The sequence below is a fragment of the Oryx dammah genome, unplaced genomic scaffold (assembly GCF_014754425.2).
Source record: "Oryx dammah isolate SB20612 unplaced genomic scaffold, SCBI_Odam_1.1 HiC_scaffold_2, whole genome shotgun sequence".
In the NCBI taxonomy this organism is placed as follows: domain Eukaryota; kingdom Metazoa; phylum Chordata; class Mammalia; order Artiodactyla; family Bovidae; genus Oryx; species Oryx dammah.
The window spans coordinates 164,612,374-164,627,728 of record NW_024070186.1 but is presented as its reverse complement, the minus strand read 5'-3'; the positions used below and the strand labels follow the sequence as shown (position 1 = coordinate 164,627,728).

The following is a 15,355-nucleotide window of genomic DNA, read 5'->3' as shown; positions in this document are numbered from 1 at the left end:
AGCGAGCCTAGAAAAATCAACTGAAGGGGGAGATTTTGGAGAAAGGGTGGTTGAAGCTGGAGGGAGGGGCTACTGAGGCTGACCTGCAAACAGGACAGGTGCTAGCTGTCCTTCCTAATTCCCCCGACCCCTCACCCCCTTTGTGGGAAGACCGCCCTCCGCCCCCGTACCACCCTGCCCGTTTCTCTGTGCGGGGCGCCTGGGCGCTGTGCACAGAGGAGCGCGCGTTCACTGAGCCCAGAGCTGTGGCAAGGGCGTCGGAGGGCAGACTCCCTAAGCTGGGGGTGGGCGGTGGGGTCGCGGGGCAGGGCTGGGAGGAACGGCAGAGGCCCGACAGAGCGGGGAACAGCTGGGATGCGTGGGGAGTGCGGGAGCGGATAAGTGGGAGGAAGGTCTGCGAGCAATTGAGGAGCGGGAGCGAAAGGGTGCGCCGGGCTGCGAGTGTTGATCCAGGTGGGGTTTTTGATCGTGATGGGGTCTGAGCGGGGAGGCGGTGCAGGTCCCAGCCTGCAGGTGAGGGGCTGAGGGGCGGAGCCAGGGGCGGAGGGAGGGATCGAGGTCCCGAGGACCCAGTTCTGGCTCCCAGAACCGGGGCGCGCGAGCTGCGGGCGCTGGGAGCTGCGGGCGGCAGGAGGGGTCGCGGCTCGGAGATGCGGGTGCACCTGGGCGCGCTGGCCGGCGCGGCGGCGCTGACTGGGGCGCTCAGCTTCGTGCTCCTGGCGGCGGCCATCGGCACCGACTTCTGGTACATCATCGACACCGAGCGCCTGGAGCGGGGCGGCCCGGGGGCGCGGGGCCCGGCGGGGGCCGCCAACCACAGCCAGCTCGAGCCTCTGAGCTCGCACTCCGGCCTCTGGCGGACCTGCCGGGGTAAGGGGGCACCCGGGGAGCCCGGGCGGTGGCCGGACCTGTTGCTTGGCGCGCACTCGGCTCTCAAGCCTCGGACCCCACGAAACGCGATGTCCGGGGCCGAACGGGAGGTGGCCCGGGGTCCTGGGGCTGCCATCGCCCCTATAAAGAGATGCCCCGCTCAGCCCACCGCTGCTCCGCGCCCCCACACCCCCAGGGTGGGACATCCAGGAGGGACGTGGGGACGAAGGCGCGGGCCGGGTCTGAACCCGCGGGGACTTCCCCCCCCCCCCCCCCCGCCCCACGCTCACCGATTCCTCTGCCCCACGCAGTCCAGAGCCCGTGTGCGCCGCTGATGAACCCCTTCTGGCAGGAGAACGTGACCGTCAGCGACTCGAGCCGACAACTTCTCAGTGAGTCCAGGGAGGGTGAGATGGGGGATGGAACCCGGGGCTGGACGCCAGTTTGGGAGCTTTTATCCAAACAGGGGGCGGGGGCCCTGCGGAGGAGAGGGCGGCCGAGGTGGTCTCTGACATGGGCAGGAGCGGGGGAAGGGGTATAGGAGAAGGCGTGGGACCCTCTGGCTCCACGCGTGAAGTTGTGTGGTTGGGGATTCATTCGACAAACGTTGGCTGCTGGCTTTCGGTGCGCGGGGCAGCGGGGTGCTGCGCTCTAAGCCCCAGGCTGAGCGCTTAGAGGGCGCAGAGGCTAGCGGGCGTGACCGAGGGGGAAGTGCGCAGTTCCATTTCAGAGTGGCAAGCAGCACGGGGGAGGGTGACTCGGAGCCCAAGGAGACACCTTAACCAGCTTGGGGAGCTGCCTGGCACACCCCATGGTCAGCCGTCGCTGCATCCTCGCTGTTGAGGACAAGCGCTTGGCAGCACCACCAACGATGCAGTAAATATTGGCTGAACGATCCAAGAGAGGAAAACCAGGAGGCAAAGGACAGCTCCCCATCCCCAGGGGCCTTGTATCTGTTGTTCCTGGCTGACTTCCCAGTGCCTGGCTCGGTGCTCCGAAGTCAGAAAAGCCGGCAGGATTTGAGGACAGAATTCGGGAGAGCAAAGGGGCTGAATAAACACTGGAGGGAGGAGGGAAAAATCAGAGTCATAGTTTCCCCTGCGGCCAGACCTGGAGCTGAACGTCTTCCATTTCAGCCTTCATTTAATCCCCACAGCCTTCCCACAAAGTTCTTGTCATCTCCATCCTAATCTTTACTTTTCCAAAGAGGAAACACACCTAGTGAGAGAGAGGTGCCATACAAAGGAAATGAGAGCTGAGTTCCACAGACCTTGAAAAGAATGGGCAGCTTTTGATAGACTTACTGAGGGCTGGGGATGGGACTCTTAGAATAAAGACAAGTCCCCGGCATGGCCCACGAGGGCTGCCAGGGCCCCTCTTCAGCTCCACTCTCCCCTTTGCTCTTTCCTCTCCGGCTGTGTTGGCCAGGCACCAGTTCCTGGAAGGTGCTGCATCTCCTCCTGCCACAGGGACTTTGCACACGCCATTGCCTCCACTTGGAGTCTCCCTGCTCCCATCCTGCCAGCCTGACTTAGTCAGTTCCTACTCACAGTACAGGCTGTGTGACATTTTTAGAGTTAAAAGCTGATCCCCTCATTAAACAAGCTCCATGCCAGCAGGGACCATGTCTCTCTTGCCACAGCTGGAATTTAGCACAGAATATTTAGTATTTGGCACAGAGCCTGGGCTTCCCAGGTGGCGCTAACAGTAAAGAACCTGCTTGCCAATGCAGGAGACCCAGGTTTGATCCCTGGGTGGGGAAGATCCCCTGGAGGAGGGCATGGCAACCCCCTCCAGTACTCTTGGCTGGAGAATCTCATGGACAGAGGAGTTGGGCGGGCGACAGTCCATAGGGTCACAGAGTCAGACACAACTGAAGTGACTTGGCACTCGCAGCATTGGCACAGAGTAGCCCACGAGCCAAGGTTGGCTGAGCAGGGTGAGAGTGAATGCAAACTATATTTTAGAGGTGGAACTCAATCCATGTTTGTTGAATGAATAAATGAGTACATGAGTGAACTGGACTGCTGCTCTGAAGGCCACTGGTGTGCTGGAAAATGCTTAACAATTGGCTCTCTGGGGGAGGGGAGCATCTTGATTTGTGGCATTTGCCAACCTCTGTGGAGTAAATATTCCCACTGCGGTCAACAGTACGTCAACTGGTTCTGCATATTCCTGAAAACTTAACAGTTGACTGATTCAATGGACATGAATTGGAGCAAACTCTGGGAGATGGTGGAGGACAGAGGAGCCTGGTGTGCTCCAGTCCCTGCAGTCACAAAGAGCAAGACAGGATTTAGCAATAGAACAACTCTGATATAATCCAGCTCCAGTACACCATGGGCTGCCCTTGTAGCCCAGTTGGTAAAGAACGTGCCTGTAATGCGGGAGACCCGGGTTCGATTCCTGGGTCAGAAAGATGCCCTGGAGAAGGAAATGGCAGCCCACTCTAGTATTCTTGTCTGGAGAATTCCATGGACAGAAGAGCCTGGCAGGCTACAGTCCATGGAGTCACAAGAGTCAGACATGACTTAGCGACTAAACCACCACCTGCACACCACTGTGTGAAGTCCCACTGAAGGAAATATCCACTAGATGCTTGGAATGTGAGGGGGGTGAGCATGGAGGAAAGGAAAGGATCTCACAAACTCTGTCCTCAGCTGCAAGTTGCACCAGGAAGACCTCTGGGTGTTCTCAGAGCATTTCAAGCATCATCAGGAATTCCCGTTCAAAAACTCCTATTATGAGTTAGTTAGCAGGCTTCTGAATGGATAGCTCTGGTCCACATAACCAGGAGATGCTGTATCAGTTACTACAGCCTTAAAACAAAGTTGGGTGCCCCTTTGCATGTGGAAATTGTGCCTATGCAGCTTATTTATTTAAAACTTAAAAATGTATTTATTTGGCTGTGCCTGGTCTTAGTCACAACACACAGGATCTTGCGTCTTTGTTGTGGCATGAGGGATCTTTTTAGTTGTGGCATGCAGGATTTAGTTCCCTGGGATGTAACCCTGGATCTAACCAGGGATCGAACCCCGGCCCCCTGCATTGGGAGTGCAGAGTCTTAGCTGCTGGACCAGCAGGGAAGCCCAGCTTATTTTTGTTTATTTGTTTAATCAAGTAAACAAGAGGGCTTTCCCATAGTGGGGGGAGAATAATCAAGAATTTTTGCCCATAAACTGAGGGCTGGAAGTCAAAGCCCAGCTTAGACCTTTACCAGGACCCCTCTGTGATCCCGGGGTTGGTGTCTTAACCTCTCTGAGCCTCAGCTTCCATATTTATCCAAACAAGATAAGAAAACCCTAAAGGGGTGTGGGGTCAAGATTCCACGAACTAGCTGGATGAAAAAATGGACCTTTACCTGGCACCCGGCTTAGTGCCTGTTGTTGTGTGATCTCCCTGTTGCATCAAAGAATGATTTGATGTAAACGTGCTAGACACATATTAAGTGATCAGTAAACACTAGTCCTCTGTACCATTCCTTCCAGCCTCTTTTAGATGCAGTCACATCTGTGGCCTTTTGCTGGGCTGGATGCTGGCCTTCAGCCTACTTATCACATCAATGGGTACACTGGATGGCTAACCAGTCAGCACTGGCCTGGCCTCATCGTGAAACTTGATAATGCAGCAGCCCTGCATGATCCAGGGTTTTGAGAAACAGGCCAAACCCACGTCCACAGTCTGTTCATCTGTTCACCCTCTGCCCTAGGTCTAAGCCCCGGCTTCACCGCCAACCAGGCATGTTGTTATTATTTAGTTGCTCAGTCGTGTTGACTCTTTGTGACTCCATGGCCTGTACCACACCAGGCTTCCCTGTCCTTCGGTATCTCCCAGAGTTTGCTCAAACTCATGTCCATTGACTCGGGGATGCCATCTAACCCTCTCATTCTCTGTCATCCCTTCTCCTTCTGCCCTCAACCTCTCCCAGTGTCAGGATCTTTTCCAATGAGTCAGCTCTTCACATCAGGTGGCCATAGGAGTTGAGCTTCAGCTTCAGCGTCAGTCCTTCCAGTGAATAATCAGGGTTGATTTCCTTTAGAATTGCCTGGTTTCATCTCCTTGCTGTCCAAGGACTCTCAGGAGTCCTCTCCAGGACCACAATTTGAAAGCATTGATTCTTCGGTGCTCAGCCTTCTTTATGGTTCAGCTCTCACATCCGTACATGATGGCTTTGGGCAAATTCCTCTACCTGTCTGAGTCTCAGTTCCCTCATGGGCAAATTGAAGATAACTCTCATCTCTCCTTATATGAACAGTCGAGGATGAAATGAGAGAGTGTATTTCAAGAGCCTCATGCAGTGTCTGGCCTTGTAAGTGTACCCTGAGTGTTAGCTGCTCTTACTACCATTGTATCATCAGAGAGGAGGCTGGCCCTTCAGACCTCATACTCACTGAAAATCAACCCCAGAGACAGCTTTTTCCCAGAATCTCTTTATCCCCAGAAAGAGTTTTGAATGTTGGCCAAGTTCTTTTATTGCACAAAGAGGCCGTGTTCCTTTTGGACCTGCAGAAGAGTCATGGAGGACGGAGACCAAGTGACAAGCTGCATGCTCTGTGAGTCAACCTTCTAGACAGACCCACTCCTGAGGGTGTATGGGAAGAACCATTGATTTTTCCTCCAAGAAAACCCATGCGGGCACCTTCTGTACCCAGTAAAACTCCACCTGGCTTGGATATTTTATCTTCTTCGTTAGCTCTGGGGATGTCAAGGGTTTGGTTCCCTGGCTAGGGACTGGGAATTTTTTTTGGCAGAGAGAGGCAATCTTCAAATTCAGCACAGTTTATTATTATTACTTTTATATTTTAGAAATATTTTCTTGGCCCTGCTGCATGGCATGTGGGATATTAGCTCCCTGACCAGGGATTGAACCTTTGCCCTTTGCATTGGAGGCTCAGCGTCTTAACCACTGGACTGCCAGGGAAGTCCCAGCACAGTTTAGATAAAAGAGCCACAGTTTAGAGCCACCCAAGCTAGCTGTATCAGCCTTTTGAAAGTGATGGAAACTCAAATCATACTGTGCATGCATGCCAAGTCGCTTCCGTTGTGTCTGACTCTTTGTGATCCTATGGACTGTACCCCACCGGGCTCCTCTGCCCATGGGATTCTCCAGGCATGAATACTGGAGGGGGTTGCCATGCCCTCCTCCAGGGATCTTCCCCACCCAGGGATCGAACTTGCATCTCCTGGCAGGCAGATTCTTTACCGCTGAGCCACCGGGGAAGCCCCCAGATCATACTAGTTGAAACAAAACACGGAATTCCTGGTCCGTGGAGCTGAAAAGCTCAAGCCCCCCAGGACCTAAAGAGTTAAACACACTTTCTTCTTCTCTCTGGGCTTTGCCTCTGGATTCTGCTCTCAACTAAATGCTCTCCAGTCTCAGCAACCAAAATAGGAGACTGTTGCCCAATCATTCTGCAACTCCTGGTAGGCCTCTCATTGGATCAGATCAGATCACATGCCTAGGACTGAGCCAATCAGTATGGCCGAGAGCAAGGAGTGTGCTGATTGGCCAGGCTGAGTCACGTGCCTCTTGCAACAAAATGGGGTGGGGTCAGCCTCATCATAGATAAGGTCCCTCTGACCAGTTCTGTAACTTCTGGCTAGTCATCTGCTTCCATAAATGGGCTGTTTTATAAACAGCAAGGTCCTGCTGTATAGCACAGGGAACTATATTCCATATCCTGTGATAAACTATAATGGACAAGAATATGAAAAAGAACATATATATATATATATATGATAACTGAGTCACTTTCCTGTACAGCAGTAATTAATGTAACATGGCAACCCACTCCAGTACTTTTGCCTGGAGAATTCCATGGACTGAGGAGCCTAGTGGGCTATGGTCCATGGATTCGAATAGAGTTGGACACGACTGAGAGACTTCACTTTTCACTTTCAATGAAAAATAAATTTAAAAAATAAATGGGCTGCTTTGAGATGAAATGAGGTCATATAAGCAAAGCTTCCAGCATAGTTGTTTTAGTCGCTCAGAGATGGCAAAGAATCCAGCTTAGGTTAAAACAGGAGGGGAGTTGCGTCTTCTGCGTTTAAGTCATGTTATCTCCCTGAGCCTCAGGCTTCTCATCTGTAAAATGGGGCTTTGTTGTTGTTGTTCACTTTCAAAGTCGTGTCCAACTCTTGTGACCCCCTGGACTGCAGCATGCTAGGCTTCCCTGTCCTTCACTGTCTCCCAGAGTTTGCTCAAGCTCATGTCCATTGAGTCCATGATGCCTCATCCTCTGTCATCCCCTTTTCCTCCTGCCCTAAAATGGGGGTTATCATTGCAAACTCCCCCTTTTTTTTTTTTTACTTAATGCTGGGGATAAAACATGGTGAGACTGGTGGGGTGCTTGCCACCTACAGCTTAGTGTCTAATGCAGGAGGCAGATAACAAACACCTGGTGAGCAGTGAATAAATAAACTAAAATGGCTTCAAACAGTAGTAGCTGTAACAAAGGAGATAAAGCAGGGGCATGGAGTAAAGGGAGGTGGGACCCCTTTCTGTGGAGTGGTGGAGAGCAGTAAAAATAACAGTCAATGCTTACAGAGCAGGTGCTGTGTGCCAGACCCTGTCCTGAGGTCTTCACGTGTTTCCATCCATTTAATCTCCACAACAGTCCCATGAGGCAGGCACTGTGATTTATCCTCACTTTTCAAATGAGGAAACCAAGGCATGGAAAGGTTGGGTAAGTGACCAAAGTTTGCACAGTAACTGGATGATCTGGGATTTGAACACAGGCAGTTTCTACTCTTTTAGAATGATGCTACGCCGAGGGTAATTTCAGTATAATGTGAGGGTGCTGAGACTGGAAGAAAAATTCCTAGCCTGTTTCTTGGGTTTGGAGCCCCGCTCTTCTCCACTGCCCGCAGTAGGAGCTCAACACTCGAGAACTAAGATTACCATGTAGAATTAATAATACTAATAATGTTGACAGGTCATTTTTTCATCAAGAGCAAATAGGTACCCAGGTGCAAGAGATTTTTTTGATTCAGAAATGCTTTGTTGCGAAGGAAAAGCAAACCCAGAGAAAAGCCAAGATGTTCACACCAAGAATAACTGCGTGAACGACCCATTATCGCACTGTTCAAAGAATAGCTTGATGGGCAGAGCAGGCTTCCGGAATGCTTGCGAGGTCAGAAAGCCCCAGGGTAGTTAACGAAGTAATAGTCTTTCTGTTATGGAGAGCAGAGAGGTGTGTGCATGCTCAGTCATGTCTGACTCTTTGTGACCTATGGACTGTAGCCCACCAGGCTGCTCTATCCATGGGATTCTCCAGGCAAGAATACTGGAGTGGGTTGCCATGCCCTTCTCCAGGGAATTTTCCCAACCCAACTGTCTAGCCTGCGTATCCTGCATTGCAGGCAGATTTTTTTTTTTTTTTAACCACTGAGCCATCGGAGAAGCTAAAAGAGCAGAGTGGTATCATTCTCCAACAACATCAGAAGTGCTAGCAAAAGAAGAAAGTCTCAGGAACCATTTCCCAAAGGGGAAAATGTCACTATCTTTAGTTTCAGACCTTGTCAGTGAGACTTGGAGACTCCACGACATCCTCAGGGACATTCAATCCTATTATACCTGGTAAGGAAGTGAATTTTCATATTTTTTTTTTGTGAATTTTCGAATCTGTTGTCACTAGAACGTGGCTCCTTGGAGGACCGGGACTGCACCTTCGTCGTCTTCCTGATCGCCAACACGATTATTAGTGTTATTTTAAACAATTGTATTTGTTTATGGCTCTTCTGGGTCTTCAGCGCTGCCCAGGACCTTGCTCTAGTTTTGGCGCCAGGGCTTCTCCCTGCGGCGGCTTCCCCTGTGGAGCACAGGCTCTAGGGTGCTCGGGCTTCACTAGTTGAGGCTCCCAGGCTGTGGCTGCTCCATGGCACGTGGGGTCTTCCTGGCCCAGGGGTCACGTCCGTGTCTCCTGAACTGGCAGGTAGACTCTTTACCACTGAGTCACCAGGAAAGCCCATGATTAATTCTAGATGGTAATCTTAGCTCTCCTGGGTTGTGCTCCTACTGTAAACACTGTAGTGGATTGGGTTCTTTGAGTCTTGCTTTTGCCATGCAGCACGTGGAATCTTATTTCCTAGACCAGGGATCAAACTCAGGCTCCTGCATTGGAAGTGCGGGGTCTTAGCCACTGGACCACCGGGGAAGTCCCAATGCTGTAGTGGATTGAAGGGTATCACCCTCCGGAAAAATGTGACCATGTCCTCACAGATCCTAGTACCCGGGAATGGGACCTCATTTCGAAAAAAAAACATCTTTGCCAATATAGTTAAGGCTCTCAAGATCATTGTGGACTAACCTACATCCTATGACAAGTGTCCTCGTAAGAAAAGGAGAATCGCAGAGGAGAGACAAGAAGGTCACAGGAAGATGGAGGTGGACATCAGAAGGATACTGCCACCAGCCAAGGAATGCCAAGCCTTGCCAGCAGCCACCAGAGGTTGGAAGAGGCAGGAAGGAGTCTTCCCCAGAGCCTCTGGAGGGACCAAGTTCCTGCTGACCCCTTGATTTTAGACTTAGAGCCTCCAGCACTGTGAGAGAATAAATTCCTCCTGCTTTTAAGACATCTGCTGTTGTTGCTCAGTTGCTAAGTCAAGTCTCTCTTCGACCCCATGGACTACAGCACGCCAGGCTCCTCTGTCCTTCACTATCTCCCAGATTTTGCTCAAACTCATATCCAGTGAGTTCGTGATGCCATCCAACCATCTCATCCCCTGCTGCCCACTTCTCCTTTTGCCTTCAATCTTTCCCAGCATCAGGGTCTGTTCCAACAAGTCAGCTCTTTGCATCAGGTGGCCAAAGGATTGGAGCTTCAGCTTCAGTCCTTCCAGTGAGTATTCAGGGTTGGTTTCCTTTAGGATTGACTGGTTGGATCTCCTTGCTGTCCAAGGGACTCTCAAGAATTTTCTCCAGTACCGCACTTTGACAGCATCAGTTCTTCAGTGCTCAGCTTTCTTTATGATCCAACTCTCACATCCATACATGACACCTAGTTTATAGTAATTTATGATGTCAGCTCTAGGAAATTAAAACAGCCATCTCAGCTACAGAAGTGGCCACCTTGTTTTTTTTCCACATCATCACGCTCATGTCCTTTGTGACACTCAGTCTGTAATCGTCCCCTTTATTTTCCTGAGAGTCTGTCTCCTTCCTGGACTGTGATCTCCGTGAGGCCAGAGACCTTGGACCCTGCTGATGCCCAGGCTCTATGAGGCCCTTAGACATTCATTTCTGAATGAGATGTACCTGGAGATGGGGACCTTTCCAAGTAGAACAGAACTCAGAATCAATATTTATGTCCCCAGACAGCAGTCCTGAGAATAAAAAACAGAAGACCAAGGCACATTAAAAAAAAAAAAAAGTACTAAACCAAATTTCAGCAGGAAATGTTACAACTCTCCCAAGGGGAGACCTGTTCTCGTCCAGATATTTAATTGAACATGTACAGGAACTCAGCCGGCAGTGTGTCTGGGGAGCTCACACGTGGGGCTGCAGGGACGAACCAACTCCGGGAAACCTCATTAATTTCTAAATGAGAGATGATTTCATTTCTCAGCTAATGTCTGGAGGCAGTGCTGTGCAGCAGACAGATCTTAACAGAACCCGGTTTTCATACCAGCTGTTGTGCTTCCTTGTCCAAGATCTTTCCTTGAGAAAGGAAAGAAGGAAAAGAGGGAGGGAGCAAAGGAGGAAAGACCCCAAATCCCTGTCCCCTGGAATCACGTTTTGTCCTGTGACAGCCCCAGGAAGGAGATGAGCCTTGTTTCCTTGACTCGCCAAGGCTGCTGGCATTTAGGGGCTTGCAGACCAAGGGGTGTGATACAGGGGAAGGCAGATCGGACGATTACCTCCATCATCTGTACGGCTGGTGGGGTCATGGTTGACTTAATCCGGGCTCTATGGGCCTCTCCATTTCCTCCACGCACATTGTCCTTGTGGTAACACAGCGAACCGCATCTCATGACCTCCAGGTCAGAGACGTGAAAACGGAGCTTCTGAGGAATGAAGTGACTCACAAGAGACACGCAGTTTGGGGACAGAGAAGGGGGAGGGGATGGATGGGCGGCACTTTTCTGAGTGGTTCTTTCTCTGGCTTCCCCCTCCTCTCTCCTGCTCAATCCACCCACCGCCCCCTACCTGTCACTCTTCAGCCTCCAGTGGCTGGGAAGGGAGACGGGGGCATGGCTAGGGCAGACCCTTCTGGATGTGAACTCATGCATCTTCTCTGGCGGTGTTCTCTGCTGGTCCAACTCTCCCATCCATACATGACTACTGGAAAAACCATAGCCTTGACTAGACGGGCCTTTGTCGGAAAAGTGATGTCTCTGCTTTTTAGAACGCTGTCTAGGTCGGTCATCGTTTTTCTTCCAAGAAGCAAGCGTCTTTTAAGGTCATGGCTGCAGTCACCGTCTGCAGTGATTTTGGAGCCCAAGGAAACAAAGTCTGGATGTGAACTTGGGAGCCTTCTTTCAACCCCCTACACCCCTCTGCTGGCTACTCTCAATACAGCGACCAGAGCAACCTGTAGAAACTGAAGTGAAAGTCGGTGTCTCTCATGCCTCAAGACAGGCTGGTGGCCTCCGTCTCAATCAGTGCTGTGCTTAGTCGCTCAGTCCTGTCTGGCTCTTGGTGACCCCATGGACTGTAGCCTGGGAGGCTCCTCTGTCCGTGGGAGTTTTCCAGGCAAGAATACTGGAGTGGGTTGCCATGCCCTCTTCCAGGGTATCTTCCCAACCCAGGGATGGAAGGCAGGTCTCCTGCATTGCCGGCAGATTCTTTACCATCTGAGTCACCAGGGAAGCCCTCTCATTCAGAGAGAAATGAAAAATCTTCCCTATGGCTCTGGAGCCGCAAGCCCCACGCAAGCTGCTCTGAACGATCTCCCCTCCCCACGTCCTCACTCTCCCTCCCCCCAGCCACGCTGGCTGGCTCTCCCGGAGGAAGCCCCACCGGGCACGCCCCCTCCCATCTCTGACTCCTCCCTGCTCCATCCTCCCCTGCCGTCCCTCAGTTCTTGCCCCTCCTGCACGGCTGGCTGCCTCACCTCCTTCAGGTCTTTGCTCTGATGTCACTTCCGCAGTAGAGCCGCTGCCCTGCCCGCTTCTCAGCGTTGTTCACGCCCTTCCCCGTGCGTTTGTCACCGTTTCTCAGCTTCATCACTTACTTGTTCACTGCTGACCCCACACTGCAGGAGCCTTGGTGAACATGCCTGTGCATTTGCCAGGCTAGGGACAGAGCCTGGCACCCAGCATGTACTCGATACACGTGTGCTGAGTGAATAAGCGAACGAACAAGGACAATACTTACAGGGTGCATGGGATTTAAACGAGTTGGTACTTACGCAGCACAAAGCCTGGCATAACTGAGCTTTGATAGCCACGGCTTCCCAGGTGGCTCCAGTGGTAAAGAACCTGTCCGTCAGTGCAGGAGACACAAGAGATGCAGGTTCGATCCTTGGGTCAGGAGATGCCATGGAGGAGGGCATGGGAACCCACTCCAGTATTCTCGCCTGGAGAATCCCATGGACAGAGGAGCCGGGCGGGCTACAGTTCACAGGGTCAGACATGACTGAAGTGACTTAGCGCAGCACATTAATCGTATTCTTATCATGGCTATTTTTTATAATTTTGTTTATTTATTTAGGCTGTGCGGGGTTTGTTGCTGCTCGGACTTTTCTCTAGTGGAGGTTCCAGGGCTTCTCTCATTTCAGAGCACAGGCTTCAGTAGTCGCAGCTCCTGGGCTTCAGAGCACAGGCTCAGTAGTTGCAGTGCATGGGTTTAGTTGCTCTGCAGTATGTGGGATCTTCCCAGATCAGGGACTAAACCTGTTTCCCCCCGTTAGCAGGCAGATTCTTTACCCCGAGCCACCAGGAAGCCCAGATCATCATCATTATCGGCAGTAGTAGTGGCAATTCCCCGCCTCCCCCCAGCGTTTGGGTGCTGGTCACAAGAAGTGCTCAGTAGGTGTTTGTTGATTGACCGAAGGATGTTAGTAACTGCCTCCTTCTGTCTCCCCTAAGCCATGCATGGGACATTTGTGATTCTGCTGCCGCTCAGCCTGATCCTCATGGTTTTCGGGGGCATGACAGGCTTTCTGAGCTTCCTCCTGCGAGCCTCCTGCCTCCTCCTGCTCACGGGGACCCTCTTCCTCTTTGGAGGTAGGTGCCCGCCTGGCATGGGGTCCTGGGTGCCGGGAGGGGCCGTGCATGGTCCCCCAGAAGGAAGGAGGGTAGGGGAGACCGCATCCCCTCTGGGGCTCGATTTGCTCCACTGTGATCTCCTAGCTGGAAGGAGTGAACAGGTTTCCTACCCAGGGTTCCTGGGTCTGTGGTCCCAGGAGAGAAGCCTGGGGGTGAGAGCAGGTTCTGAGAATCGTTTTCACTGTTTCATAAAAGAAGCTGAGTCCTGAGAGCTTCAGGGTCAGGGTCATGGGCTGGCGGGAGACCCTCGCTGTCTCATGCACACCTGCCATCCTGATACATTGCTTTGCTTTCATTGATTAAAATCAGGCAAGTCAGGCAATGGCTGGGTTTCAAAGATGGGATCTAGCACTTGCTGCTGCTGCTAAGTCGCTTCAGTCATGTCCGACTCTGTGCGACCCCATAGATGGCAGCGCACCAGGCTCCCCTGTCCCTGGGAGTCTCCAGGCAAGAACACTGGAGTGGTTGCCATTTCCTTCTCCAATGCATGAAAGTGAAAAGTGAAAGTGAAGTTGCTCAATCATGTCCAACTCTTAGCGACCCCATGGACTGCCGCCCACCAGGCTCCTCCATCCGTGGGATTTTCCAGGCAAGAGTACTGGAGTGGGGTGCCATTGCCTTCTCCAGGAGCTTTATAGCCTCCTGCTTATTTACTTACTGGCCACACTGCATGGCTTGTGGGGTCTTAGTTCCCCGACTAAGGATTGAATCTGAGCCCTTGGCAGTGAAGTGTGGAGTCCTAACCACTGGGCCGCTAGGGAATTTTCCTGGGTCATTTGAAATGGTCCTTAAGAAAGAACAAGGACAGGGACTTCCCTGGTGGTCCGGTGGCTAAGACTTCATGCTCTCCATGCAGGGAACCTGCCTCTGTCCCTGCTCAGGGAACTAGACCCCACAGGCTGCAACTAAACACCCTGCACAGTCATGGAAACAACACAAAACAAGAACAGGGACGACACACACACTCAAATCCATGGAGGGAATGGCAAGGATGACAGACACACTCGGAATCCGTGGAGGGAACGGCGGAGTAGTGCCTGGAGGGGAGAATGCCATAGGCTCCCTTCCATCCACTGCAATGTTATTAAGAATATCAGCATTAACAGTTTGCCCAGTGATGAATTCTCCAAACGGCGCCTCCCCAGGAGAAGTCTCCATCTCTGATTTGCCACGAAACCAGGCAATGAGCACTTGACGTGTGGCAGGTGCCAGCGTGGAGCTGAGATGTAGACTGAGGCTAACGTGTTTAAATAGCCACCCGGGACCATTGACTGCGAGACTGGCCCTAATCACATAGGGACGGGGACCGGCCGTGTGCACGGTGCTGTTCTGGGTGCTGGGGAGTCCAGGGCGGACCCCTTGGGGCTCACACTGGGGCAGATGGACATTAGCTGGTTCACAAACAGATGCAAAATTCCAGTTCTGACCTGGGCAGTGATGGGGTGCCGTGAGGCACTGTGAAACCATGGGAGGGGGTGGTTTTGCCAGCTGTGGGCTGCCGGGGGGGGCATCCAGGAATTGACAGGAGCTGAGATGGACGGGGGCTTCCCAGGCGGCTCAGTGGTAAAGAATCCGCCTGCCAACTTGGGGGAGACCTGGGTTCCATCCCTGGGTTGGGAAGACCCCCTGGAGGAGGACATGGCAACCCACTCCAGGATTCTTGCCTGGAGAGCCCAGGGACAGAGGGGACACGCACACGCACATGCACACGTGAAAGATGGATGGGGAGGAGCTACCGGTGGCAGGAGGGAAGGGGACAGAGGACGGGCGGTAGAGGGGAGGAGGGGTGGTGCTGGGTGTCTGTGGGGGTCCACCAGCTCTCCTCTCTCCACTGCAGCCCTGGTGACCCTCGCCGGCATCAGCGTCTACATCGCCTACTCGGCTGCTGCCTTCCAGGAGGCGCTGTGTCTCCTGCAGGAGAAGACGCTGCTGGACCAGGTGGACATCCGCTTCGGCTGGTCCCTGGCCCTGGGCTGGGTCAGCTGCATCGCTGAGCTGCTCACCGGGGCCACCTTCCTGGCGGCGGCCCGTGTGCTCAGCCTGAGACAGCGGCAGGACCAGGCCATCTGAATGCAGGCGGGCTCCGGCTCGAGGGTGGAGGGAGCGGCTTGGACTGGAGGGGCCGGTGCTCAGGGACACCATCCTGGTGGGCTGCGGCTTCCCTTTGGTCCGAGGCCACCACCAGAGAGCTGCTGTGGGCTGAGCTCTGCGCCTGGCAGTCGTGTTAGCGCTGCCTGGCGTGGGGGATGCTATGTCCAGGCACCCGTGTGTC

The 15,355-nt window shown here is 52.8% G+C and overlaps 1 protein-coding gene across 2 annotated transcripts; it reads left to right on the top strand.

The window, feature by feature from the left end:
• The first annotated feature begins 650 nt into the window (after window positions 1-650).
• On the top strand, window positions 651-15,153 carry TMEM114 (transmembrane protein 114). 2 transcript variants are annotated; one of them, XM_040230010.1, is made up of 4 exons: window positions 651-870; window positions 1,182-1,262; window positions 12,904-13,041; window positions 14,921-15,153. In XM_040230010.1, the coding sequence occupies exons 1-4, from the start codon at window positions 651-653 to the stop codon at window positions 15,151-15,153; spliced, it is 672 nt and encodes a 223-aa protein (XP_040085944.1). The 2 variants fall into 2 exon arrangements, with proteins under 2 accessions (XP_040085944.1, XP_040085953.1); XM_040230019.1 differs by lacking the exon at window positions 12,904-13,041.
• Window positions 15,154-15,355: the final 202 nt, after the last annotated feature.

Bases quoted from the DNA above. Each gene is read 5' to 3' on its own strand.
- TMEM114 (XM_040230010.1), top strand. From the start codon at position 651: ATGCGGGTGCACCTGGGCGCGCTGGCCGGCGCGGCGGCGCTGACTGGG. The intron at 1,263-12,903 runs GTGAGTCCAGGG...GTCTCCCCTAAG, and splicing joins CTCGAGCCGACAACTTCTCA to CCATGCATGGGACATTTGTG. The intron at 13,042-14,920 runs GTAGGTGCCCGC...TCTCCACTGCAG, and splicing joins GACCCTCTTCCTCTTTGGAG to CCCTGGTGACCCTCGCCGGC.